The following is a 27,352-nucleotide window of genomic DNA, read 5'->3' as shown; positions in this document are numbered from 1 at the left end:
CACTCATGCTGCAGTGCCCATTGACTCATGAGCCTAAGCCATGAATACACCAATTAAGGTCTCTAATAGCTGATGAAAGTAATTAACTAAGCTGTAAAGGGGGGAGGCAGCCAGGCAGCCCCAGTGCCTCCAGTGTGCCGCCAGCCCCACGCCACCAAGCACAACAAACAAATCCAGATGTTTCCTTGCTGGGGAAGCAGCCGGGGCTGACGGAGGCAGCTTGGCAGGGGTCCCTTTATCAGAGTGAGTCCCCCACAGCAGTGAGGGAGGTGGCTGACACCCCAAAAGAGGAGGCAGTGCAGGCAGTGGGGTTCTCTTTGCTGGTCCTTTATTTCGGGTAAGGCTGGAGGTTCCCAGGACCCAGTCGGAAGCTGAGCTGCAATGCTAAAGAATTAACTGATGTTTAATCAAAGCTGAGGAAAAAATACAAACGGAGAGAAACAGGGTGATGCCCTCACCTGCCCTGTGGGCAGGAAGGGCTGCGTGTCCCCCCAGCAGCTGCCTGCCACAGGGGGCTGTGTCTGACCCCACACCCATGCACAGGGCGGCAGACATTTTGGATGGACAAGATCCCAGCCATAAACAGTCCCACAGTTCTGGAGAGGGTTGTGTTTGGTCCTGGAAGGAGTGGCATTTGTCCCACCTTTGCAGCTTCCTTGGGAACCCACCATGGGGCTCTGGGAGGAGCAGAGCAGAGGCAGCATCCAAGGCTCCAGGGCAAGGAGGTGTCCAGTGAGGGGTTGAGTGAAGGATCTTCCACAGTGTTAGGTGGATTCCCACCGACCTGAACAGTGGGAACAGGTACCATGGTGTGGGAAAGGGTGTCCCTGTGTGGCACCTGCGTTCCCCAAGATCGGGCCCCCCACGGTGATGTGCAACTCACAGGGCACCCCGTAGAGCATCCGCATGACCTTGAGGCAGTTGTCCAGCAGTGCCTTGGGGCGAACAGCCTTGCTCCGGCTCTCAGCGCCCGCGCTGTGGATCAACTTCACCAGATCGGCCACCACAGTTTCCACGTCTGTCTGCAGCGACAAATCACCAGGACGTCACCAAGGTCCCCCAAGGGACAGCAGAGTGCAAAAAGGTACAACTGCTGCATTGGCCGGGAATCGAACCCGGGCCTCCCGCGTGGCAGGCGAGAATTCTACCACTGAACCACCAATGCCAGATGTGCACAGCCCCCCCAGCCCTCCCCCACACTCCCAAACCCAGCGCGGTGGCAGCAGCAGCGACAGGCCCTGACAGCTCTCAACACCCTCACTAATCCCCCCAACACAGCTCTCACAACGCCGCTCCAGCCCATGGGAACACCTCTTCCCGCTGCCTCACATCACCTACAGCAAGGAGGCCTTGTCAGCAGCCCTCAGAGTTAACCCTCTGATGAGACCCCCCAGCAAAGCCCCCTCTCTCCTCCGAGGGGCTGCAGAACCTGCCCTGGCACAGGACAACCCAGACACACTTCGGGTTCACACTGGTCACCCAGCCGTGACAGGCCACCCACATCCAGCACACAAACACAGCCCCCTTGGATGTGGCAGCACCTCCCACACCCATGCAGACCCGATTGCCCTGGGCCTCACTGCCAACGAGCCTAAAACCCTCGTCACTGCCACCAAACCAGAAACCCTCACAGCCAGTGAGCCACGGACTGTCACTGCCCTTAAGGCAGAGTCCCTCTCTGCCACCAAGTCCCCCGGGGATCACCAATGTGCCCTGGCTTTGTTCCACCGACAATGACACTCCTCACATCCACACAGGGGGAAAGGTGTGCCAGAGAGGTGTGTGATCCCGCCAGGCACCCAGGGGAATCCCCATGTTCCCCCCAGAGACACTGGGTGCCAAAAGAAACACTACCGTTGCATTGGCCGGGAATCGAACCCGGGCCTCCCGCGTGGCAGGCGAGAATTCTACCACTGAACCACCAATGCCAGATGTGCAAGGTATCCAAGCCCTCCCCACACGGCCCCACCGCCCCAAATCCAGCAGTGAGAGCAACGCAGGCGGGCACTGCCGGCTGTGGGCACACCACACACAGACACACACACGGGGCACCCCAACACACAGCTCTGATACCGCGGCCCCAGCCCATGGAAGCGCCTCTTCTGCTGCCTCACCGGCAAGGAGGCCTTGTCAGCAGCCCTCAGAGTTAACCCTCTGATGAGACACCCCAGCAAACCTCCCTCTCTCCTCAGAGGGGCTGCAGAACCTGCCCCTGGCACAGGACAACCCAGACACACTTCGGGTTCACACTGGTCACCCAGCCGTGACAGGCCACCCCCATCCAGAACCCAAACACCTCTGCCTTGGGGTGCAGCAGCGCCTCCCAGCCACAAGCAACCCATGGCTGCATGGAGCCCAAGTCAGGTGGAGGGGCTGGGGCCTGCAGAATTCAAAGTCAGGACACTGGGCTGCACTGATGAGGAACCAAACCCTGGGTTTTGAGGGGGAGCAAAATAATTGTCCCACTAAACCACATTTGACAGATGTGGAGCTGCCCACAGCTACCATCTGCCTCCATGGCCTGGGCACCCTTGACATGAACCAGCACCTCCCACTGCTGCTAAGGCAGGGACCTTCACTGCACCCCTTGCTGTCATTGAGCCAGTGTCCCTCCCCGCCACCCAGCCGAGCTGGTCATTCACCAAACCATCTCCTCTTACTGCTCCCCGGCGCCACCGAGCCAAGGATATTCAGTGCCTGCAGAGCTGCTGCTGCCACCCTGGGGCCTGAGCACCCACACAAACTACAGCAGGCCCCGAGGGGAGATGCAGAGGGAGCACCTCTACAGAGATGCCCACGGGAGCACCCACGGGAGCACCTCTGCACTATTCCATGGGCACCCTGGCAGCCGCCAAGGGACAGCAGAGTGCAAAAAGGTACAACTGCTGCATTGGCCGGGAATCGAACCCGGGCCTCCCGCGTGGCAGGCGAGAATTCTACCACTGAACCACCAATGCCAGATGTGCACAGCCCCCCCAGCCCTCCCCCACACTCCCAAACCCAGCGCGGTGGCAGCAGCAGCGACAGGCCCTGACAGCTCTCAACACCCTCACTAATCCCCCCAACACAGCTCTCACAACGCCGCTCCAGCCCATGGGAACACCTCTTCCCGCTGCCTCACATCACCTACAGCAAGGAGGCCTTGTCAGCAGCCCTCAGAGTTAACCCTCTGATGAGACCCCCCAGCAAAGCCCCCTCTCTCCTCAGAGGGGCTGCAGAACCTGCCCTGGCACAGGACAACCCAGACACACTTCGGGTTCACACTGGTCACCCAGCCGTGACAGGCCACCCACATCCAGCACACAAACACCAACTGTCTCGGGGTGCAGCAGTTCCATCGAGGCAGCAGAAGCTTAGGCAGAGAGGCAGAACTGTCAGCAGGAAAACAGGGATGAATTCATGGGCACCTTCTGCCTGATGCCCCGCAGCCGCCGGCCCTGGTAGTGCCACCCCGTGCCGGAGGTCAGTGTGTGTGACAGTCCCGTTCTCCCCTCCCCAGGTCAGCAGATTCCCCAAGGGGGACGGGTTGCAGGCAAGAAAAAGATACTGCTGTTGCATTGGCCGGGAATCGAACCCGGGCCTCCCGCGTGGCAGGCGAGAATTCTACCACTGAACCACCAATGCCAGATGTGCACTGTTACTTAGGCACTGCCCCAGGGCCCCGCATCCCACTCCCAGTTTCTATCTTTGCACCCTGTTCCTGTCAGCCCCTCCACAGAACCCACACCGAGGGAAAGCGTCCATGCCCGCGCTGTCCCCTCCCGGTGCTCGCGGCTCAGTGCATGTCCTCCCAGCACACGAGTGTGAGATGTGCAGCTGGGCAGGGGTGCCAGCGGGGATTCTCACCTGCCGGTACTTGCTGTACTCCTCGCCCAGGGCATCAAAGAGCTGGCAGAGTTCCTGGGTGTACTTCCAGGATGGGTGCTTCTCTGGCAGCACCTCACGGATCCGCAGCACTGCCTGGGAGCTGACATGGAACCAGAGGTACCGCAGTGCTGCCTCCGACACTGTCCCGTTGCGCTAAAGGGCAAGAGGGTGAGAGCCGTGCAGCCCCCGTGGGTCCCTGGAGTGCTCCCATCACGGGACTCTCCCCTGCCACCGTCTTACCAGGCGGGTGATGTTGGATGGTCTCAGCACCTCTTCATACTGGACCTGGACAGTGTAGTCAATGGGAAAGTAGTGTTTCTGAAAAGGCAAGGAAGAGCATGGGGGCTGGCAAGGGGCAAAGTAATGGGCACATCCTTGCCAGCCTCAGCATGACGCCAGGGAGCCGGTGCGAAAGCCCTTTGATGTGGGCAGCCCCCAGAAGAAGTAGTCCTGGGTACAATTTGGCATAAATTGTCCCTGGTAAAAAACACAGCATCCAGCAGCTGTAGAGCAGTGGGTGCTGCCCCCCACCTATGTCCCCCCTGGAGCAAACTGGGGCCCTGCAATGCCACGTGTCCCCCCCACCTCCCAAAGCTGTGGTTACCATGTACTGCAGGCGCATCTCATACTGCAGCTTGTCCTGGAGCAGGCGGGTGAGCTCGCATTCGCCCGGCGCCGCGGCCTCCAGCCCCAGCACTGCCAGGACACCTGGGCAGCCAAAGCCAGTGGCATCAGCCCCCTCAGGGACACCCACTGAGGTGACTCCTGAGGCCATCCCCCCTGTCCCCCAGCTGTACTCACACAGGACGGCAGCGTAGCCCTGCTGCATGTTGATGGTGGCCGTCAGTGGAGCCCCAGGCTGTGCCTACATGGCTGGGGCTCACCGGGAGCCTCCAGGGCAGTGGCGTGGATGGTGTGGGGACAAGGGACAGGTGTAGGCTCCGGGCACTGGCTGCTCTCCGGTAGCCCCGGGCAGTTGTCCCCTGCCATGGATGGGGGGTTAGTCCCCCTTCCCGGCAGTCCCCGCTGGCTTCTCCTCTCCAGCTGGTGGCAGGGAAGCAGCAGGTCCCGGGGCCGTCACAGGGTGTTGGCAGGGATGTGTTTGCAGGGGTGCAGGAGCACCCCGGGACTGCAAGAGGGAATCTGGGGGAAGAGAGCCCCGGCTGCAGCCCCAGGGCAGGCAGGCGCCCAGGTTGCAGCCCCCAGGCAGGACATCCACTCCGAGCCCCGGGGAAGGGACAGCCCCGCGTGAGCCTCGGGTGGCCAAAAGACTGTGGGTGGCCGTGCAGCCGTGTGTGCCTATGTCCTGCTTGGGGCAGGGCTACCAGGGATTCCCTGATGACACCCTCAGGGGATTTCCAGGGAGGGAGGGGGAATCAACCCAGCCCCATTATCCCAGCGGTGATTAAGTCCGGCCTCAGCCGAGGAACGCTGGGGGACGGGGCTGGTGAAATGGCCAAGCCACCGCATGCTGGGTCCCCCCACACAGAGGTGTCGTGTCCCTACACCCCTGTGAAGGGGGCCCTGCCTTGCCCCCGCGCTGTGGAAGGAGACCACAGCATGTCCTTGTGCCACATGTTCCACAGCGTGTCCCCTTGCGGAGGAGGGTGTGTTGTGTCCATGCCATATCCCAGCACAGCAGGGGCCCCACCTGCATCCCCACACCATATCCCGGTGCCAGGGGGGCCACGCCGTGTCCCTACGCGATGCCATGTCCCAAGGGAAAGCAGCCGTGCCGTGTACCGTGCCGTGCCCCCACGCAAAGGCGTCGTGCGGTGTCCCGGCGCAAAGGGGTGCCACCCACAATCCCCAGTGAAGGGACCTCTGTGCCATGTCCCTGCAATCTGTCCCCAAGCAAACGCGGCCGGGTCGCGGGGTGTGCGTGTCCCGTGCCGCGTCCCCAGGCGGGGCCGTGGGTGCCCGGCCGCCCCCCGCGCCCCCCGCGCGAGGCTCCGCGGACCCACCTGGCGCGGCGCGCGGGGCCGCGGGCGCGGGACGCGTCCACCCGCGGGCGGCGGCGGCGGCGGGGCCGTGCCCGCGCTTCCCGGGAGGCGGGCGGGGGGCGGCGGCGCGGGGAGCGGGCGGGGCGGCGGCCGGGGGCCGGGCGGGGAGTGGGGAGCGAGCGACCGCCCCGCACGGCCCGGGGAGAGTTCGGCCCTGCTCCGCCGCGGGTGCTCGGCCAGCCCAGCCGGGTGGGTGCCCCCAGGGTAGGGAGGGAGAGCGGGAGGTGTCCCCAGGGTACGCAGGTAGCCCAGGCTGGCGTGTCCCCAGGGTGCTTGGCTAACCCTCGTGGGTACCTCCCTGCTCCTCGGGGTGCTTTGCTGCTCCAGCTGGGTGTCCCCGGGGTACTCGGCTCAGCCAGCTGGGTGTCCCCAGGGTGCTTGGCTGACCCTCGCGAGTATCTCCCTGTTCCATGCAGGTGGCCCCGGGGGTGCTCAGCGAGCCCACGTTGGTTGTCCTGGGATGCTCAGCTGCTCAGTTCACCTAGCCAAGGTACCCCCAGTGTGCTCAGCTCATCCAGCTGAGTATCCCCAGGGTGTTTGGCTCATCCTGCTGGGTCCCTCCCTGCTCCTCGAGGTACTTTGCTGCACCAGCCCCTGGGCGCTGGTCTAACTATGGTGAATGCCTCCTCCACTCCTCAGGGTGCTGAGCTGTCCCTGCGAGGTGTCCACCCAACCCAGTCAGGTGCCCCAGTAGCCCCTGGGGTACCCAGCTGACTACTCTGCGTAGCCCTAGGCCCCCCAGGGCGCTCTGCTCTGCCAGGACTGGCAGCTCTAGGGTGCTGGGCTTTCCTGGCCAGGTGTCCCAGGGTACTTCCTGGGCTGAGCACCCATGGGCACGTTTGGGACAATCAAAGTGGGAGTCAGCCAGTGCCTTCCCAGAATGCGCCCAGGGAAGGGCTGCACTGCAGCACGAATCTCAGAGGGGCTGAAATATTCTTAGCTGGCTCCAGGCCAGCAGGACTCTTCTCCCTCTGGCCCAAGCCCACGTCACCCACTCAGGATGCTTCAGGGCTGAGCTCCTGCCAGGAGCAGGGGCCAAGGGACATGGGACAGTGTCCTCCCCCGCATCATCCTGAAGAGCCCCTTGGAAGAGCCACTGTGTCTGTGCTCAGGGCTGCTGAGCATCCAAAGGGTCAGCAAGAAACACTGGCTATCAAAGAGTGGGTCAGTGCTCCCAGGGAAACGCGTGGGAAGGAATGCACTTCTGCCTGTGAGAGCGCACTGGGATTCCCCTGGCATGGAGTCAGGGCCACTGCCGTGCTCCTGCCAAGCTTCCCCTGGTCCTGGCCAGTCCTGGACACGGCCCTTGCCTCCCTCCCAGCACTCGTCGGGGCAAGATGCTCAGCTCTAAGCAGGGAAGGAGCCGCTCCAGCTCCTCAGGTGTCCGCAGGGATTTTGCCCGCAGCTGCTGCAGTCGCCGGAGGAAGCCATTTAATAGCATTCCCTGCCCACGTATTCATCAGCCTGGCAGCCGGGATGGGGCGAGGAAGAGAAAGTGCGGAACTGCGCAGCACCGTGCTGGGGGCGGTTTGCTCTCCCTGGCTGCTCCGGGGCTGGGATGAGCCCAAGGCAAACAGCTTCCCGTGCAAAGCCCCGGGAGCTCTGCTCCCTCCCACACGGCGGCAGGACCCCAATCCCCTGCGGCTGCAGGGGGCAGCGCTGAGAGAAACCTTCCTTGTCACAGTGAAGGCGAGCTGGGGGCCCAGCCAGCTCCCCACAAGCCCCCAGCTCCTCATGGCTAGGAATGGGTCCCCTCCAGGCTTTGCCTTTTACTGGAAGCAGGTTATTCACCAGGCACAGCCAAGCAAGTAAAACCTTGTGCTTGGAACCAGTCTGAAAACATCTCAAGACGCTCCCCCAACCCCTGCTTTCACTTTCAGGACACCAGCATGACAAATACCAAATGCCACTGGAGCTCTGCATCACTCCCTCAGGGAGGACAGGGAGCACAGGGTGAGCACTTTATGGCAAGCCAGAAGCTGTACCCCACAAAGTTGAGCTCCCCTTTGCCCCTTCCTTGACACAGCCGCCCCCACTCAAGCCAGGGAAGGGAGCACCACAAAGCCCTTTGCTCTGCCAGCAGAGGATGGGTGGGGCTGTCAGAGCCAAAGGGTGCAGTCCAGCATTGTAAGCCCCTGCCAACACAGGCCTCCAAGGTTGAAACAAGGCAGGAGGAGAGAGGAGGGTGCAAAGGACAGGGCAGGAGGGTGTTTGCCCTCACACCACTCGGTGCATGCACTGGAGAATGTGAAAGCTCTTCAAAGGGAGCAGAGGCATCAAAGACCACCTGTTTCTCCAAGCCCCAGGTGGGGAGCAGCATCTTTACCTGGATGTCACAGGCTATCAGACAGTCCCCACCAGCAGGAGTAAGCAGGGAGCAACCAAGCAGAACCAGGAAGCACTTGCTGTGTGGGTACACTCCGACTGGGAGCCTCTGCAGCCAGCTACCAAGCCTCTGGGCCAAGGACCCTCCTGGCAGCCAGCTGCTCCTCCCAGGGCTGCAGCTGCTACACTGGGCAACACAGGACCTCCAGTGTGCAGCCATGCTCTCAAATGCCTGCAAAAATGGCTCTTCCCTCTCTCCACAGCCTGTTTTGTGTGTGTCCCAGGGCAGACCAAGCAGCAGGGGACCAGCTCCAGGCAGGGCAGAAGGGCAGCAAGGGGCCTGCAGGAGCACAGGGTGTGCACATTTCTTCTATTCCTCCTCCTCCCCTCCCGCTCCTGCTAGGTCAGCAGCAGCTGCCACGAAGGAGAAGAGCCCCAGCGCCAGGGTAGTGAAAAAACAGGCTTTTATTCTTCATGTGCTGCTCACAGTCACAGCTTGGAGACACTCTCTTGCCAAAGTTATTATGAAACAAATCAAGTCCCAGACTCAGGCCTCGCTCTTCCCCACCCCCAAGAGAGTCAACATTGTACAAAACTCTATTTACAGGGAAAACAGTCAGAAATGCAAGTCCAAAAAAACCCCTTGCAATTCAGAAGAAAATGCTCAAGACAAGTGTGACAGTTACACCCTCCACACAGCCAGCTTCCCATTGGCTGCTCCCTGGACTAGTATAAGCCCAGAGCAGCTCACCACTGGCTACTAAAAGAGGAGCCTGGTAATCCTGAATCATGCCACAGCTCTTTCCTTTCGTTTCCTAAAACGCTGGGAAATCACAACCCCACTTGACCCAACAAAGACTCAGCTGGATCTGCCCTACAGAACTTTCAGCAAGGTCACCCTGGGACTCCCCCATTCGAAAGAGAGGACAAGGAGATGGGGCTGAGGGTCAGCTGGCGGCCCTGCTTGGGCACTTCCCAAGAGAGAACTGCTCTGGCCAGAAGCCGGAACATCAGGAGCCTTCACATAGGCAGCGGGATGTGTTGGGAAAGCTAATAGCTGATACTGTATTTACTGGAGTCACGTTACTTTGAAACACAAACCAAGAGGACCAAACCATTATTTGAAAAGGGTGGGGGGGAAGCACACATTCCTCCTCCCAGCGGTGCCTGGAAGAGCACCCAGAGGAGCTGTGAGCACTCCTGCCCGTGCCAGCTGCCACTCAGAAAGCGTAGCGCGTGCGGATGTCTTCCAGCTTCTTGGACACCTCGGGTGGGGTCCGGTCCAGCTCCTCAGCCACATTCTTCTGCTTGTTAGGCTCCATGGAGTTGAACTGCTCACACAGGTCCCCATCAATCACGTTCTGGAGGGGCAAGGAGGAGAGAACTGAATCGAAACTACACAGAGGCACTGAACCCTGCCTAAATAGGAGAAAATGGCCACAAACAGTTTGTTCCCAGGAGTTTCTTAATCCTGTCCTGGAAACAAGACCATGCTCGGTGACCTCATCTGCTGAATAGCAGCAGTTAGCATCACATTAATTACTGGCCAGCTTGATTAACGAAACAGAAACCCATAAGACCTGCAGCTGAAGAATCACACAAGGGAAAGGAAGAGAGATCTGCATGGGTCTGAGCCCTGCATGGTGGAGGCTGTGAGTGATGACAAAGGCAGCTTCAGTCAAATGGAAGTAATCTTTGAGGCTGTGTATGTGGCAAATCAGCCTCAAGCTCATTGAGACCACGGCTGCCCTCCACTTCTAGACAGCTTCATCTGTTGGGACAGTGTTCTGACTCCAGACTCATTACTCTGGTAGTAGCTACCACTGAGATCTGTCTGGTCAGAGCATTTAGCAGTTCACAGCTTCTAACAGTTCCTCAAAAGCAGAAATAGGCAGTAACAGCTGTTTCTGAACTTGGATTTTCATTTCCAGTGGTGGTGGAAACCCAGGGCAGCGCTCTATTTGATCCAGCCACACCAGCAGCTACATAATGTTGCTTTTCCTGGTGGAAAATGGAGATGCTGTGGGAAGTAGAGAAGTGCAGCTACACCACCTCTGGGCTTGGGTCTTAGGACCAACCCTCAGGAGGCTCATTATAAGAGTTAAGAAACCAAAACAGACATGTATTAAGTGCTAAGCACTGCTTTCCTAACAGACTGCTGCTCAAGAACCAGCTACCACAGGCACTACACAAGCATTATTAACAGTACCTCAGTTCTCCCTACTAAACAGCAATCTTGCCTTATTCAAGACAATAACCTTGCCTTGCTTCTGCCAGCCTCAAGGCAGCTCTGTGCCCCAAAGCAACTCTCTACACCCCACGACCAGGCGATCCCGCATGCTCAGGGCTTACCTTCACCGGGAAGTAGTAGGAGCGGAAACTGAGATGGTCTCGCCCACAGAGAGGGGGGTGCTCAGACCGTAAGTGCATTTCCACATGCTGGAAGAAGTCATGATCCTGGGGAGATAAAGGATTGATAAGAGAACAGTTTGGTACACATTAGTGCTGCTAGCAAGGCAAGACAACACCCATTAGAAGGTGCTCCTGCACTGGCTGAAACATGGCCATTACATGGCCATTCGGGGTTGGATGAGATGATCTTTAAATGTCCCTTCCAATCCAAACTATTCTGTGGTTCTGTGATTAACAGACTCTGCCAGAGCAGCCCTGAACATGGCAGCCAAAGTCACAGCTAGCCCTGCATCACTTCCACCTGGAAAGCACCCACAGCAGAGCTAAGCAGCTACCCTGGCCAGCATCAGCCTCCCAGGAAAGGAGGCTTAGAGCAGCTGTGCAGCAGGGAGCTGCAGCTCCAACAGGGAATGTCTTGCCACCCACTGCTCCAAGAGGCCACAGCAAATAGAGAAGAGAGTACCATCCTCAGGACTTGAAACACCACTGCCTGATCAACAGTTCAGAGGCTACACAAAGCATGCCAAAGGACTCCTCCCTCCTCAGACACTGAATCACCCAAAGCTCCTTGAAAGCACAAACAGATACAGAACAACAGTGCAACAAGGAATGCTCTCAACTCTTTACAGAACCAGTGCAGAACTCAACAAACTCCTTCTCTTCACTTCTGCACTGGAGCCACAGGCTCCCCTGTAGCTCAGGTTTTCAGCCACTGTGGAGCCCTCCAGGGAATGCAGCACATTTAATGTACTGGCTTTAGATAGGTGCACAAAAAGCAGCAAGACTGCAGCTGATGCTTGGGCTTGCTTACCTCATGGGAAGTAAAAGGGACCAAGATTCCTATCCCCCCTGATAAGGTGGTATAAACAAGAGATTCAGAGCCTCCTGGAATCAGTGTGGTCTTCTGCAAGGAAAGCACCGTTTCTCCCACGTGATAATTCATAATCACTTCAGCCTGAAAGGAAGCACAGAAGCATGTTTTTTCTTTAGCTTATATAAAAGCATCAAAGGGGTTGAGAGAGGAAAGCAGAATAAATTTAGCCAACTGCTAGTTCTGAAATGCCTTTCTAGAGAGGAAGTGCCTTCCACCTGTGACCAGATGGCAAAACTCAGCTGGACAAACGGATGCAAGTAATGAGAGAAAGCAGCAGAAGAAAATGAGCTGCTTCCATCAAACACAAACAGGCTTCAGCTGTGATTTCAGAAATTTGGCTTGCAGCAACATTGAAAACAGATCACCCACACCAGAGCAGACTGTGTAAAGCAGAACTGCCATTACATCTCCTGGACAACACTGCAAATGTCTTCAGAGAGAAGCAGTGCATTCTTTTCCTACAATAACCATGTGCTTCCCACAAAGTATTACCTTCTGTGATGCTCCATTAAGCAGGCCCCTGTCCCAGAGAGCTTTGTTGCCTGTGGGATCTTCATCTACCTCATCATTGGTGTTGGGAGGCAATCTCACCTGTGTTGAAAGAGGAAGGAAGAATCATCAAGGTGCAGAGAAGCAGCACATTATCTCTGGAGAACCCTTGTGCTGTGTGAAAGGCTGCTTTTGTGGAACCACTTTATATTTGCAGCAGAATCATCCAGGTGCCTCTCCAAACCAGCCTTTACAGTTATATGACAACTGTGCTAACAAGACCAATAACCCATCACACAGAAAGACAGGCAGGGCCTCACAACCAACCTCTGCCTGGCCCTTGCAGATCACCCTGGGAGGTATGGTCAAACCGATCTGAAGGTGGTTTCCACTAAGGAAACAGTTTGATGGATGTGGGGCAGGAAAACTGAAGAGGACTGATTTGTGTGTTTTGGCCAAATCCTGCAGGCACAGCATCTGACACTTGCTGAACTCTGCACTCCAAAGCACCCGAGCACGCTTCAGAAAGAGATCAAAGCTCTGCCAGAAAGACCATCTATTCTTTCCTCCTCCCTTGCTGACATCCAGCCAAGTGGGGAAGTGTTGGCTGACAAAGCCAACTGTGAAGAGGAAGTGACAGAGAAAGCTTGATGCCAGCAATGAGGTTTAGTCAGAAAGAGTGATAACCCTGACTCAAATTCTCGTGGGCCCTTTCACAGCAACAAGCTTCTTTTCAAGGCTTAGTGACAGTAAGTTTTGAGGCAATATAAACACAAATTACTGGACACCTCAGAAATAAGTTTAGGACTTGCTGATGCTTTAACTTACTCACTTTATTTAACAAACAAATAAACTGCAGCCCACTATAATGACAGAGCCACCCCATGAAAACAAGTCAATGGTACAGGGTGTTGACTCCAGCTAATGGCAGATTCTCATTCTTTTAAGATAAATCATGGATGTTTTAAGGGAAAATATGTCCAAAAAGCCCCGACTTCAGCAAAGCGCACTCACCACACAGATGTTACCAAACTTGTCTGCTCCAGCCACAGTGTCGTAATCCAGGAGTGTTGCTGTAGTGACCCAGCGGGGGTAAGTGTCATCAGCAAAGATAATGAGCTGGTTCTCATTCCTTTTGTAACGCACCCAGATGAAACTCTCCTGAACATCTGAAACAATCACTCTGTGCCCAATGGTTTGGATACCACAGATGTAGTTGGCAATGTGCTTTTGAGAGAGAAAGGACAAAACCTTAAGTGCTTCAAACAGGGAAGTATAACACCACTCCAGTAGAAACACTCTTTTCCCCTGTGAACTATAGCTCACTCCCCACTTCCCATCATTTCCTCCAAAAATACCCTCATTTCTGCCATACTACAAGTCCCACTCTAAATACACCATCAATACAAGGCAACCTAACATGCACCACATGGCATTCACAGCCTTCCCTGTATGAACACTGTCCAGAGAACAAGTGCTGCTGGTGAGACCGTGATTGGAGATGCCAGGACATCCCTACAAGCAGGCACTGCTTCCATGTCTCCTCACTACATGGCCATGGAAGGCCCAAGAAGGAAAGCTTCAATTTTTCATGTGAGTCATGTTTTAGGAAAAAAACTAAACTAACAAAACCACACACCAAAAAAAAAAAAAAAAAAAAAAAAAACAAAAAAAAAGCTCCTCTACAAGTTCCCAGTCTGTCTGTTAGCTTGCTGGGGTTCTTTTGTGCAGTAATGAGCTACTGGCACAGGTTCTGCAGCTTGCACGAGAGAGGGAGGAGCAGGCAATTAAGTTAGAAAATCACACTCTGCAATTTCTTTTCCTAAAGTGCCAGAAATGCTCAGCAAGAAGGACCATCAACTTCAAGGATGTTTTTTCAACACTCTGGGGATCTGATGAGGTGGTCATATGCACTCTCCAGCTTCTGTCCCCCAGCTGCTGATTACCCAAATTAAGGAAACATTCCCGCAGCTCTCTTCTATCTTGCTAAGACCTCTCACATTTGCAGCAGACAAAGGAACAGTCTGTACAGACCCCTGCACACGGTCAGTAACAGCCTGCTCTGAGCTAGGACAAAAAGGAACTTGCAGCACTACTGTCAGAAAGGTGATAAGAAAATGGTGTGTGTGTGGGATGCAGAGGGGCAGCACAACAGTCCAGTCTAGTCCAGCATTCCTCTGGATAGATGCACCCAGCAAGGCAAACACACAGCTATGATGACCAAATAAACAGTTGGGCTGGAGTAGCAGCTAAACCCTGTGTTTCACTCTGGCTGCAAAGTATTACTCGCTCTGAACTGACAGCTCTGGTCAGGAACAGAAGGCAGTACCTTATTCTCACATTTCCGAAGCAGTTTCTTCTTGCCCAGGTCATACACACGCAGGAGCTTTCCAACTCCAATTAAGACTCGGCCTTGGAATGGAGCAATGGCTGCAGGGACCTCCTCCACAGGGGTCTAGAGAGGGAAGAGGAAGATTGTGAAATCCTCATCATTAAGAGAGCTAACCTTACATAAAACAGACCAGATACAGCTAATGGTATGGTTGAAGTTCACTGGCCTGTACCAAGGCTTTCAATGTAAAAGGCTAATAACATTCTTTTTCTACAGGAGAGGCAACAGGTCAGTCCCTCGCAGGCCTTTTGACAGCAGATGTCACACACAGAGCTAAGAGAGCCATGGGCATTCACACATAACACACTGCTGGCAGTGCACCCTAACTGAAGCACAGGACTGCTGTAAGAACCCCATACTGGGCAGGCAGCAAAAGAAGACAAGGGTCTGGTTGCCTCAATTCTTAGTTTTGGTTTACATCCAACAGAAAAACTTTAGACTTTGCCTACATCTACCCAGACTGTTTTCAAAGCAAGGCATGAATGTAATTCAGCCACCTGACACTACCACCAAAGAAACTGTTAAATATGAACAACTGCAGTGTGTCCACAATTTCAGTAACTCAAACAGGGTTACTGTCTGAAAAATGTCCCACCACTAATCAATCCAAAATGATCAGCCACAGCAGAGAAGGAGAATATGTAGAGAGCTTCCAGTTACAGCATTCCTAGCTTGGCTGCACTGGTTAAGAAAAGTTTATTTCACAACTTCAGCTCTGTCAATTTCCCAGAAGGTGTTCAATGGCAGCAGAAAAGGCTGTGGTCCAGGACAGAACCCACTCACTGCATCAGGACTCTAGGAAATGAGTAAGCCACAACATTCCTTTCCATGTGTTCATCTGCTCAAATCTCAGCCATGCTGGAAGCATGTGGGAAGAACAGTAATTTTTCTGCTGAAACTTTTGCTGAAGCCCCTGAGACCTATCAAACAAGTTGGTCACTAATAATTTCTACACACAATCAAACAGCATCCAAGGAAGATGACAGCTCACAACAGCTGCACATGGTCAGCCAAGGACTGATAGTCTTAGCACTGGGGTTCAAGTAACCCAAGTATGAATTTGCTCTGTAAACAAGTGCTTAAGCAGATCTCTGAGCTCATATTCCAGAAAGCAAACAGAACCATTTCCCTCCCCTCCCTAACAGGGGTATGAAAAACACTGCTCCTTTCCAATTTACCCAATTAGATGGGTAAAATTGGGACTCTTGCAAGATCTGTGTTCAATTCTCAGCTCTGCAAAAGATGTACCAAATGATTTTGTAGGCAGCCGCTAATTTTCTCCAAGGCTGCTTCCAGTGTATAACACCAGCATGATAATCTTGCCCAGGATGCACCAAGTACTGCAATATTACTGCAGCACTCAGGCAAGTAAGAGCTGCTCCAGCACTCAGCCTGGAAATGATCCCATCACTCCCCATACCTTGTGCAGAAACTCCAGCTTCTCACCACTATTCACCAGCTTGTACGTGTAGACAAACCCTCCAGCAACTGAGCGTGGGTTCAGAATCAGGTCCTTGGCGACTCCCACCAGCACGTACCACTCATCACCAGTGTTGGAGAACCGGCACACAGCCACGCTGGAAATGACAGGACACAGCAGGACACCAGTGTCATCACCACACTAATGCTGCACGCCTGGACTGGATTCCCTGACAGCACAACCTGCACCTGCCCAGCAGAGATTTCAGAGTCCAACCCTCCAACACTGACATTTCCTTTTAAGAGGTCATTTTTCCTCCTTGTAGAAATGTCTAACGCAGATTCGTTCATTCTTCCACACTACGCTCTCCATATGTGTTCTAGCTGTCACATATGCCCAAAGCATTTTATGTTTTCACAATGCCCAGTGTTACTTTACACTTTCACAGGCTGGACACTGCCTGGTGATGTGCAAAACTCTACTAGAAGCTATTTTTCAAAGGCTGTTCCCATCGGGACATAGACAAATAACTTTCCTCATCGTCCAGTGTTATTTCCTGCTCAGTAAATAGCTCAGGCAGGGTGGAAATGGCAGGTCAGCCTTTTGGACTAACATGACCTAATTCTGCTTCACCTGCTGAGGCACTTGCTATTTTTCATGGTTATTGTGTTGGTTTTCCCCTCCAGTCCTCTACCACTTCCCTTTCCATTTAATCTATCCTCAGTTTAACTGGACGAGAAAGAAAAGTAAGAGATAACAGCGCATTCTCTCGTTCCTAGCTCTCTTATCTGTCATTTACTCCCCTGTGTTGTTCTTTAGGCACTGGGGTACAGCAACCACATATGGAGCACCACAAGCCCTTAATGCCACATGAGGACAAGGTTAGAGTTGGAAGGGAAGGAAAGGCAAGACAAATCACCTCTGGAATTTCAAGCCAGTCTCTTGATAATATGTTCCATCTGGATTTCAGCTCAGTAACAGGTAAGCAAAAGGACAAAACTACCTAAGACTCATCACAAGCAGGGCCTCTTGCTGCATCTGGCAATGCTTCTTACCTGAAAGCAGCTTCATTCTGCTCCAGCTGGACGAGATCTAACGTATTTCCCTGGATGGGGTTCATCACTCTGATAACAGAGGCCCACTGACCATTCCCTGCCTTGGGAGCACCAAAGATGGACTCTGGAAGATTCTCATTCAGAAAGGCTGCAGCCATCTCTGCAGCCAGCTCCCTCTCATCCTCACCCGCAGCCTCCACCATCTCCTACAGCATTAAAGGACAGGAGAAAAGAACGGGTCAGTGATTTCCTTTCCCAGTATGCTGATGCTCTGCATTGAATACAACCTCCCTGTTTTGCCTAAGCCCAGGTGTTCTGGGGCATTCTTCTGCCTATGAAGACCTAAAACCCATTAAGTCCCAAAGCTTCTACCCAGCCTGAGCTTATTCCCCAGGGAGCCTCAACAGCTCAGAGCACGGCTGTGTCAGCTCTGCCCTGCCCCAGTGACAGTTGTCTGGGGAGCTGTTTCTCCAAATTAACCCTGGAAACAGTCCTGAGAAGAAAATAAACAACCCACTGAAATGCAAGCATCCTCAACCAACCACAGAAACCCCACAGAACACATTACACAAGCAGGACTGTCCTCCACTAGGGTGATTTTAAAAATATGCCCTAACAACACACAAAGGAAGGCACACTGGGAAGTGGTGCATTCTGTTGAAATTTGTGTTTTGATCTCCACTCCTCTTCCAGTCCCTGCATTCACACAGGGCAGAAAGCCTTGCAGGTAATGGCAGCTGGGAACTAATGAGCAGAGAGCACTTCCAGTTGCCAAAGTCCTCTCTGGGGAACAGATGGGTGTACCTGTCCCCCAGCTCAATTACCTCTGCCATTTGCTGCTTCCTCTGTGCCTTGGTGGCCTCAGTATAAGCATTGTGGTCTGTCTCGATGATGATCAGGTTGTTGCTCTCTGGGTGAATGACAAATTTTCGGGGTGTGTACTGCAACGGGAAGGCAACCTGGTTGAAGACTGCTCCCAGCTTCTCCAGTGCCAAAATCCTGGGGGACAAAGATGCGACATGTGTTGAACATGGCCTAAAAACAGCCGTCCAAGAGAATGAAATGGGAGTGGAACTTTTTCTTTGTGAAACTGGCTAGGGCTAGAGAGGACTAGCACTTTTCTCAGGCCAGACAGCAACTAGCAAACAGCTCCAGAGAGTAGAGCAAAACTAACATCCTAAAATGGGAGCCCATGGTGTGAGACAGGTGTGTGCTGCAGCACCAGGTCTCTGAGGGCTCTTGCTGTCCCAGGATGCATTCTGACTGGTGCTGAAGCAAGTCTATCGCAAGAGGAACAAAGAGCACATGGAAGAAGGAAAGTGCACATTTGGGGAACACATCATCTGAATCTAAATGCGACACTGACTTTGACATATAATCAAATGCTCCTCAGAGGCACTTCAGTTAAAAGGAGTATGAAAAACGCAACGCCAGCTCTTTTTTCCTGTGGCTTGCCAGCTGAAATGCCAGTTCTTCTGGCATTTGGTGTCTAAAAACCACAAGTCTTTCCAGAAAGAATGGCTCCTTTAAAAGCAATGAATGCTGTAATATTTCAGTGAGGACAGATATGAAAAAAGTGCCTGTTCAAGTGCATACAGCACAGCATCTGACTTTGTCGTCCATTATTTTCATTTATCTTTTTAGTATCTCAGCTGAACTTTAAAAAAGGCAACAAACACATCCCTGTCATGCCTCTGGTTTCCGAAATCACGTGGTTTATTTCCTGCAAAGCAGCCAATTCAGATCACAAACCACAAGACCCTAATACATAACAGGTCCACATTTATTAAAAGCTTCCCTCTCTCAGGATCAGAGAATTGAAGAATAACTTGAATTTCACTTATTTTAAAAAGCTAGAAAATACAAATCTGAGAAGCACACCACATTTATTTTTGAGAGCATAACTTTCCTTAAATTGTCTGTTTTCTGAAATCCATCCAAGTGCTTCTACCAAATCATTATCCATAATAAAAAAATCTTTTTGAAGTCAAATCACTTGAATGTCAGGTGGAATTCACCACTGCTTCACCTGCCTGGCATCCCAGCCCACAAGCATTTGTGTTTCCCCTCTGATGCTTACCTCAATGTGTTTGTGGAGATGGCCACAATTCCCTCAGGGCACTGCTCAGAAGCAAAACCAGATGCAAACTCCAGTGTCTCATAAGACAGGGGAGTCAGGTGGAAGCGTGATTGATAGGAATAACTAAGCCAGGAACGGCTTGACATGGCCAGCACCTGGGAAAGACAGACAGCTAATTTATTAGGTCTGGGAATGGAGGCAAGCTCACTTTATGCAACAGGAATGCATGTACAATGCCCAACTCTTCCCCACTGGAACAACTGAATTCTTGTGGGTGGACCCCACCCAGCTCAGAAGACACCTGAAGAGACACTCCTTACTTTCACCTTTCTCTGGAAATTGCATATGCCATGAAAAAGAACTTTAAAGCAATATAAATACAACAAATACTCCAACTGAGATGCACTGAAACTATCAAATGTAAAAGCCAAGATCAACAATACTGTCATATCTTTTTTTTTAATAACTTGTTCTAATGGGAACAGGTCGTTTCAAATAAATATTTACTGCTTTGTCACAATCCAAGTGCTGTAGCACTCTTAGTGAAATTTACTAAAAATTATCACTAGCCTAAATCAAATTATGAGAAGCAAAGGAAGCAGACTGACTTCCAAACTTTTCAGCTTTATACATTTGGTTAAATGAGTTTCAGTGCAACCTTAGTTTCTGCCTGAGTGATGACAGCTGATCTCAAAGCAGAGAGATTATTCTCAGTTATTCTACAGGTATTTTCTGCTACAACAGCAAAGCTCCTCATCTCTAAGGTACAGCTGGCAAGAGCAAGTTGAAGAGATTCACCCAGTGTACCTTAACACTACAGCAGAGCTCAAATTCCCAGATCCAGCTCCCTACACTGATCAGCAATATTTCTCAACTCTGAAGGTGTCATCCAAAAATGAGTCAAGCAGGGGGTGGCTGATTTCCCCAGTGCCACATCAGAAGGGCTGGAAATGGCACTTCTGATGAAACACATTCTTCCTTCTATGCCAAATCTTGCAGATATTTTCCTTGAACCACGTATGGCAGCTGTCCAGCCCTTGGCTGAGCTATTCTCAACATGCAAGGACACAACCATTTACTGCATCAAGCATTCAAGGGTAAGTTTTCTGCACAGAGCTCTCTCCATCTCTGTGCACTACAGCAGGCAAGATGTGCCTATCAGCCCAAGAACCTGCTCAGACCTCTCCAAGCACACTGTAAACACAGCCTATGGGTCAGATGAATCCTAGTTCAGAGAAGGCAGAGCAGCACTACACAGCAGTAAGGGGAGTAAGAACTAGGCTGTTTTTGAAAGAACAAGCTGTGAGCCAGGCAGCTCCATAATGAAGTCATTCTACTTCCCACCCTTACCCAGAGGGTCCTGCGGTGCTGCAGGGATGCTTCCCCACCCTGCCCACCCATAAGAAAATCAGGGATGTGGTGCCTGGGGAGTGGATCTGCACCCCTGCAAGAGCTCTCCTCCCTTACCGCCTCTTGGCCTTGCATTCGGACGCGGAAGAGTTTGACAGGCCGGGAGCCAAGGTATCTGGTCCTGGTGTCAGAGAGATCGCCGGTGACAGGGTCCAGGACGGTTCGCAGCAGCACACCGTTCTTGACAGCAGCAAAACAAGAAGATGCAGGTTGAAGGTAAGAAGTAACTTACTGTGTGCATAATTCAAAACAACTGAGAGGCAGTTTCTGAAGAATTTAGCTGTTTGTTTTCTTAGCTGTTGGTACAACTCTCCCCTACAGCAAGACTTATAATAGCAATGAAAGCACAGCTCCTGCACAGTTCTACAGGGCAGAAAGGACTGTCCCCAAAATAACACACAGACTGAGAACTTTAGAATATCACATAAGATCCAGATCCCCATCCCTCTTGGTACTAAGGATTTACCCAAGAACTCATGCTCCCTAAAAACAGATTGCGTTCTGAGATCAAACTTGAGGCATGTGGAAGAACCTGAACTGTAATGATTGTTTTTACCACATGTTGAATTGTCAAAACAACATTTTTTTGTCAAAGATCAGAAAATATGTAGTAGATGTAACAAAAAGCTGTGTAACAGCTATGTTACTAGAGCAGAGCCTCTGCTTGTGGACAGTTACTTGTTTGATACTCTGCCCTACAGGCAGTTTTTAAAGAGCTGCTCAACATTTCACGCAGAAATATTTCTTAAAATATGCCTTCCTTCTTGAATGGGAAAAGCACAATCTGTCCTACATAAAATCTGGTGTAATACACTGTTTTTTGACTAGTCTTTAGTCTAAAAATGTATGGGGAAACTCACACCTCTACAAAGTCACACAGTGAATTCCCCAGTCAGGGTTGTCAAACACATTGTAACAAAGAGGGAAGCCAGGCTTTGTTGCACTGCATGATGATTGGGCTATTTTAACAATCCAGCTTGCAAGCAAAAACTCAAGACATGCCTGTCAGAACCAGGCAGGAACCATTCCCTCACCTGCAGTCCAATGTTCAGGTACAGGAAGCCAATGGAGCCCCTCTCTCCCAGCTCATCCTGCTTCTCTGTGCCACCCATCTCCACGATGCACAGTGACTCGGGCTGAGCGGGCAGTGCCTGCATACTCAGGGGCTGTAAACAATCCTGGGGGAAACAGGACAGAAGGACAACGCCAGTCAGCAAGGCTTGGCATGGCAAGACAGGATTCAAGCTCCATCTAAGGAGCTTAAAGATGCCCTTTTAGATCTTCCAGAAAGAAGTATTCACATTAAAAAAAAAAAAGGAAAAAAAAAAAAGGCACAACAGATGCTGGCTCTATGCATTTTGGCAAGCAGGAGTAGTAGCTGCCTGGCCTTTAGAGAAGATAAACTGGATCCTTCCAAATTCTTCTAGCACCATTTGCTGCTATTTAGCATGGAGTGACCTGAGCAAAATTTAGGTTACTGCAACCAGCTTTGAGCACCTCATCTGTTGCAGGGAGACGAAGGGTAAGTTTGGTTTGCTGCCAACTTGCTTGCAGAATGAGTCTGCTTTTAGTACAGGTATGAACAGGGAGAGGAGAAGGGGAAACCCAACAAAAAAAACCACCAAAAAAAAAAAAAAAAAAAAAAATTTTGTGACTCATTAGCTGAACCTCCAGAGGCATGAATGATTCTCAATAAAACCAGAGTCTCTGTTAGACGGAGGGATCAAAGGCCATGCTTCCTCCCAATGAGCAGAGAAAAACCATGTTTGGATGGTTACAGTCCAAATCTGGAGGATCCTTCTGAAAATTTCAAACCAATGAAAGGGTAAAACCAGAGCAGCTACTCACTGAAGGGTCAAGTGAAATAATTCTGACAGTGTTGTCCACCAGTCCAACAGCAAGGAACCGGGAACGCTGCTCCCCAGGGGGAACGTTGGCCAGGCTCATGCAAACGACATCGGCCGACATCTCCTTTCTCTCTGTGTACTCATTCAGCTGTCCTGACTAAGAAAGAAAAACATAAGACTCACTAATCAGATACTTTGTTTTTAAACGATGCTTTGGATTTGTTATATAGACAATATCACAATTTTAAAACAATTTATTAACCCATATCTCACTCTTCCAAACTCATTCACAACATTAACACACATACCGGGTCCATCTCAAAGTAAACCAGTTCTCCTCCAGTCAGTGCTATCACTACTTGTCTTTGGTTCACAGCACATTTTACAATGGTTTTCTTCCCTGGTGTCTTCCATTCATTTACTCTCTTATCTGCTCGGATGTGCCGGATCCCATCTGGATAAACCTGAAGGAAAACAAAAAACGTCACGTCAATTCTTTATTTACCATCTCTTCACTCCCCTTTCACTGGTGGCTCTGACTCAGCAGAAGCCAAAGGCAAGAACTGCTCCTAGCAGCCAGTGATCCATCAACTATGCACCAGGCTGAACCAGCAGGACAATACTTGCCAGCTGGGAGAACTGCATCCTTCAACCACAGCAAGGAACTACTGAAGGAGATTAGGACCATTTTGAACTGGTCCAGTTTCGCTTTGCAAGATATAAAAAGGGAAAGGCTGAATCAGCATCATTCTCTGCCAATCAGCATCTTTAGATATGTGTTGCACTACTGCAGAGATCACATCCGTGCAGCAAGCTGAGAGTGGCAGACAGTAGACATGTAAGAAGCAGCTTTCCATTACCTGTACCAAAGCATCATCACCAAGAAGGGAGCAGGACAAGGTCGGTGTAGTACCCAGGAATCCGGAGTCAGTCACTTCTTCTACAGTCTCTCCGATAGACAGCACCAGTGTGGCATTTACGAAGGACACAATAATGTAGGCATCGAATTCATCTGGTCAAGGAAGACAGGGGAAAAAAAAGTGCCAATTTAATAAATGCAAGGCTTCCCAACACAATCAGCAGTCTGACAAATGTCTAGCAGTTACTCTTCAGCAGAATTCCTGTGATAATTACAGCTGCTGACACTATTGCACAAGTTTGCTCTAGGACATGCTGTCCAAAAGCCAGCCACTGCCGGACTCCAAACAATGCAAGACTGAGCCAGGGATCAAACCATGATCCAGGTCCACAGTCAATTCACAATACTCTGGATTCTGGCAAGCAAGATTCTTGTACATTTTTTTTCAAAGAACGCTCAAGCACTCAAAGCCTTTGAGACAGTTGTTCCCCCTCACCCAAGGAGATGAATCCAGATTTAACACCCAACTAAGTCAAACTACATATTCTACTCCAAAAATTTGAACATAAAGAATCTATCTGCAGAAATCACACCACAGACGTTGCACACAGGAGGTTGCAGGACCACAATCTCTATCTAGCAGCCACACAATAAAAGGTTGCAGAGAACAATTAGTGTGCATTGCAGCAGAATTCAGGGTTAAACCTGCTCTACCCTCCTCCAGAAGATCAACTGGTTTCCATTCACACTGTGAGAGTCTCCTGGGATAAGAAACAACTAAATTTTAAAGATAGTTGCAGTACTGTCATTTATCCCAATAGAAGTAAAGGTCAGTGTTTCCTCTACTATCTCCAGTACTGGCTTCTCCCAAAGGGAACAGCGTGGGAGACTCCTGTAGCTTGGACATGGAGGAGCTATGCTAATCAAAATAATCTTAAGAGCCCATTTGGAAATAGGGAAACTTTGTGGGAAATGAGGGTAGTAGGACTGGGTAAAGCAAAAATCCCAGTTTATTGCTCTCTGCTTTCACTCTGTAGAAAGCAATAGGTCTTAAGAGGGGAAGAGGACAAGCTCATTAAAAGAGAATAACAAAAGCAAAAGAAACAATGAAGTCTATTGGGAAATGGAGCCAGGAGCCTTGGAAGAGAAGTAAGATTGCCTCAGAGAAGCAACTCCACTTCTACTGTTATGCAGCTGCTATTTCTTAAAAAGAAAATTCCTCATTTTAACCCAACTCAACCCAAAACTCGGACTTGGGCACCACAGCATACCTAGTGGAGGTGAAGGCATAAGAGCTGTCAGTTTCTGCCCCTGAAAGGAGATTCTCTATAATTTTCAAACATGGGAGACAGGGAGAAGTGGCTAATAACTTTTAACAGAAAAGGGAAAATAAAAGAGTCTCACTGGGATGGAAACGGGATGCCACAAATTACGATGCAGCAGCTTAAAGAACCCGAGCTGGGTTGACCAAAACAAATGCTTCAAGAACTAATAATCCTTTTCTATCCACCCTGTTTAGATGGAAGCATTGCCAAACCTGCTGTGTCACGTTTATAACAAAAAGTTCTTACATACAGTTGAAAATATGCAAGTGAAAAATTAAAAAAACCCAATCATTCTTCTCTGCAACATCTGGTACGCAGACCACAGCTCTGATCAAAATGAAGAGTTCTGTGTAACTAAAGCAATTTCAACAGAAGTCTGTGGCATAAACACTGTTACTACTCTATTAACTGCTCACAGCCTGTAACCTCCAACAGTTCCAAAACAAACAGGAATTGGTCCATTTGGGGAAATGAGAAAGCAAGAACTGAATCTGCAGAGAGAACTCCATCAGTAACACCAACGACTTGAATGCTTGGCTAAACAGGAGAATTCCTCCAACATTAACAGCAGATGATGAGTTCAGCAAGGCACACTTACACACCGCTTATTTTCTACACTTACACACCGCTTATTTTCTACACTTACACACCGCTTATTTTCTACACAGCAGCTTCTCCTACCAACTTGCCCAAATTTTTCAACACCAGAAGCCTACAAGAATTCCTTGATCATGGAGTTTCTAGCAGCTCACAGGCTAAGCATTTGATTCATAAATATGCCATAGACAGGATGTTCTACGAATTCCATTTCAAAGACCATTGTTGCTTTCCAAATTACTTCAGAGCTGCTGCCTTCCTCCCTGGGGGCTGTCAATTCTCATGATAAACCACTGTGTCCCAGCAGGAGGTTTAAGCATGTGATTTGGAATAGGACAAAGAACTCCCATCTGAAAACAAAACAGATTCCCTTAGTCCTACTCTAAACAAAAACTCATTCCTACCTCTTAATACTTTTTTAGCTCTTTCTTTCCATTGGCTTACATTTATATTAGAGCATGCCTTTAAGTCTGTGTCAATAATAGTGACAAGTGCATTTTTACGTGAAGTCTGTTTTGCTTAGTGACTCTCTGCTGGAGCTTTTGAAATAAAAGGTCTGATTTACCAGAATTAAGTCAGTGAATAAGACACATTCATCTAGGTTCAAACAATACAATTTTGGTTTAGAAAATACAGCAGTCTAGTTGAAATTAAGGGGACTAAATCCCTAGGGCACACTGAGAAGTGTTCTCAGTTAGAAAATAAGATCTACAGATTTTAATATGAAAAGATGTCTACTTAGCTCTGCACAATGCCATGCAAAACATCCCATGCAAAACATCAGGCTCCTGAGAGTTTTGAACAGATAGACATCATTTTGTATGCAGACACAAGACTTCAGAGATGCTTATTACTGTTCTAATTGCACCAGTCAGCTCCTTTCAGTGAGTAACATTTTAATGACTCTGAAGAGCCACAGCTGGACTCATTCTCCTACACATGCATTACAAGTTCTCTGCAGCTTCATGCAAACATCACAACCAGTTATGAAAACATGACATTTCAGTCCATGAACTCTACACTACTGTGCTTTTTATTATTTATCATGGATTCAGTTTGAGTTAGTCCATGAGACTTACATTCTTATGTGCCAGTCCAGTCCTGACAGTTTTCTCACACTCTGCAGCATCTCAATTTGCACTGATACAAATGTAGTCACCACAAGCTCAGAGGAGTTCAGTGAGCAAACTGGTGAGCAGAGTCAGAGCTCAGGATCACTCTCAGTTAACAGACTCTGAGGGGATGTTTTCCTGGGCTTCTGTTTACTACTGCGTGGCAACTCTGCAGCGCTGACTCACTGCACACTGCTCCTCCAGCAAGAGTGCCAGGTAGGGAGTGCTGATTCCTAGCTCCCAGCTCCCACCTGTCAACACAGCAGAGCACACACCTACACCCACAGATAATTCAACTGGAATAGTTTGGTGCAAATCCTACCCACTTCTGTTTCACAGGGAGATGAATACCTTAACCACAGGACATTCCCAGGCCAACAATACCTAGAAATGCTCCAAGTACACTTGATCTTTTTCTCTTGGAGGTCTGTACAAAGCAGCTGGAAGCCTAATCTTGGTCTACAAGAGAGCTGAAAATACCCCTAAAACACACAAATCCAATTTTAGCAAGAACTGACTGTCCCACAGAGACACAGCTGATTGTTTTGCTTCCCAAGGACTGCAAGATGGACTGGGATCTGCTTTCTACTCCTCAGCTACTCAACTTCAAAGGCAACAATCTTCAACTACACACCACTTTCTAGAATTTGTTTACTGAAGTGCTTAGCATAAATGTAGCCCCATGCTGCTGGGATTCTCTGTGGTTAACCTGTGGTACTGTACAGTAGCCCCTAGCAGTAGGTACACACCTGTGGTGATCAGCACCTCCACCACCAGCCACCTGTGGAAGAAAAAAAAAGGCTTGGTATTGGTAGTGAGTATCACCACGTACCAGCCAAGGTTAGTATTTGCTTTGAAGACTGCAGACCTGGGTGTTTCCTACAGAGGCCTTGCAGCACACACACACTGCACCAAGGCAGAGCTGGGCGACCCCACACTGCCAACAGAGCCCTCAAGGGCACTTTAAAGATTACAAAATCTTTACATGTTTGAAAATGTTCTGCACGCTTTCTGATTAAAACCGACTAAAATAATTTCTGAATTCCAAGAGCTGGAACTTGGGAATCAGTTTCACAGAACTATAAACTCTATTCAGTGAGTAGCACAGCTTAACAACTACAGATTCCAGCCTTTCTGAATCATGGAGATGATCATGCTGAAACCTGGAAAATCTGGAAGATGGAAAGAAGAGGAGGCAATGAGACCGGTCCGCTTCCTGCCGGTCAATAGTCCTTCACCTCCTGAAAAGTCTAAGTCTTCTTCTGGAACCCCAGGAGAAAAGATT

The 27,352-nt window shown here is 50.6% G+C and overlaps 2 protein-coding genes and 4 non-coding genes across 6 annotated transcripts in view; all 6 read right to left on the bottom strand.

The window, feature by feature from the left end:
• Window positions 1-311: 311 nt before the first annotated feature.
• On the bottom strand, window positions 312-5,908 carry IL34 (interleukin 34). The gene is made up of 7 exons (XM_068202863.1): window positions 5,832-5,908; window positions 4,669-5,010; window positions 4,472-4,575; window positions 4,108-4,185; window positions 3,847-4,020; window positions 884-1,022; window positions 312-784 (listed from the first exon to the last, which is right to left on the bottom strand). The coding sequence occupies exons 2-7, from the start codon at window positions 4,694-4,696 to the stop codon at window positions 765-767; spliced, it is 543 nt and encodes a 180-aa protein (XP_068058964.1). The 5' UTR covers window positions 4,697-5,010; window positions 5,832-5,908; the 3' UTR covers window positions 312-764.
• TRNAG-GCC (transfer RNA glycine (anticodon GCC)) lies at window positions 1,095-1,165 on the bottom strand. The gene has a single exon. It is a non-coding gene; the product is annotated as a tRNA-Gly (tRNA).
• Window positions 1,858-1,928, bottom strand: TRNAG-GCC (transfer RNA glycine (anticodon GCC)). The gene has a single exon. It is a non-coding gene; the product is annotated as a tRNA-Gly (tRNA).
• TRNAG-GCC (transfer RNA glycine (anticodon GCC)) lies at window positions 2,887-2,957 on the bottom strand. Its single transcript has one exon. It is a non-coding gene; the product is annotated as a tRNA-Gly (tRNA).
• On the bottom strand, window positions 3,554-3,624 carry TRNAG-GCC (transfer RNA glycine (anticodon GCC)). Its single transcript has one exon. It is a non-coding gene; the product is annotated as a tRNA-Gly (tRNA).
• A 2,734-nt stretch (window positions 5,909-8,642) lies between the features above and the next one.
• Window positions 8,643-27,352, bottom strand: part of SF3B3 (splicing factor 3b subunit 3) — a 29,136-nt gene continuing 10,426 nt past the window's right edge. The window contains exons 12-26 of the mRNA XM_068202851.1: window positions 23,035-23,186; window positions 22,483-22,638; window positions 22,176-22,331; window positions 21,362-21,505; window positions 20,385-20,507; window positions 18,918-19,072; window positions 17,662-17,836; window positions 16,838-17,043; window positions 15,783-15,939; window positions 14,300-14,425; window positions 12,985-13,197; window positions 11,974-12,072; window positions 11,419-11,562; window positions 10,548-10,652; window positions 8,643-9,556 (exon numbers count right to left, since the gene is read on the bottom strand). Of these exons, the coding sequence (XP_068058952.1) occupies window positions 9,416-9,556; window positions 10,548-10,652; window positions 11,419-11,562; window positions 11,974-12,072; window positions 12,985-13,197; window positions 14,300-14,425; window positions 15,783-15,939; window positions 16,838-17,043; window positions 17,662-17,836; window positions 18,918-19,072; window positions 20,385-20,507; window positions 21,362-21,505; window positions 22,176-22,331; window positions 22,483-22,638; window positions 23,035-23,186 (2,252 nt within the window). The 3' untranslated portion in view covers window positions 8,643-9,415. The remainder of the gene's footprint in view (window positions 9,557-10,547; window positions 10,653-11,418; window positions 11,563-11,973; window positions 12,073-12,984; window positions 13,198-14,299; window positions 14,426-15,782; window positions 15,940-16,837; window positions 17,044-17,661; window positions 17,837-18,917; window positions 19,073-20,384; window positions 20,508-21,361; window positions 21,506-22,175; window positions 22,332-22,482; window positions 22,639-23,034; window positions 23,187-27,352) is intronic.

Source organism: Anomalospiza imberbis, chromosome 12 (assembly GCF_031753505.1).
Source record: "Anomalospiza imberbis isolate Cuckoo-Finch-1a 21T00152 chromosome 12, ASM3175350v1, whole genome shotgun sequence".
Classification (NCBI taxonomy): Eukaryota; Metazoa; Chordata; class Aves; order Passeriformes; family Viduidae; genus Anomalospiza; species Anomalospiza imberbis.
Note: the sequence above shows the minus strand (reverse complement) of the source record. Positions and strands in the feature narration are given on the sequence as shown.

Bases quoted from the DNA above. Each gene is read 5' to 3' on its own strand.
- IL34 (XM_068202863.1), bottom strand. From the start codon at position 4,696: ATGCAGCAGGGCTACGCTGCCGTCCTGT. The intron at 4,576-4,668 runs GTGAGTACAGCT...TTGGCTGCCCAG, and splicing joins GGGCTACGCTGCCGTCCTGT to GTGTCCTGGCAGTGCTGGGG. The intron at 4,021-4,107 runs GTAAGACGGTGG...CTTGCCCTTTAG, and splicing joins CATCCAACATCACCCGCCTG to CGCAACGGGACAGTGTCGGA.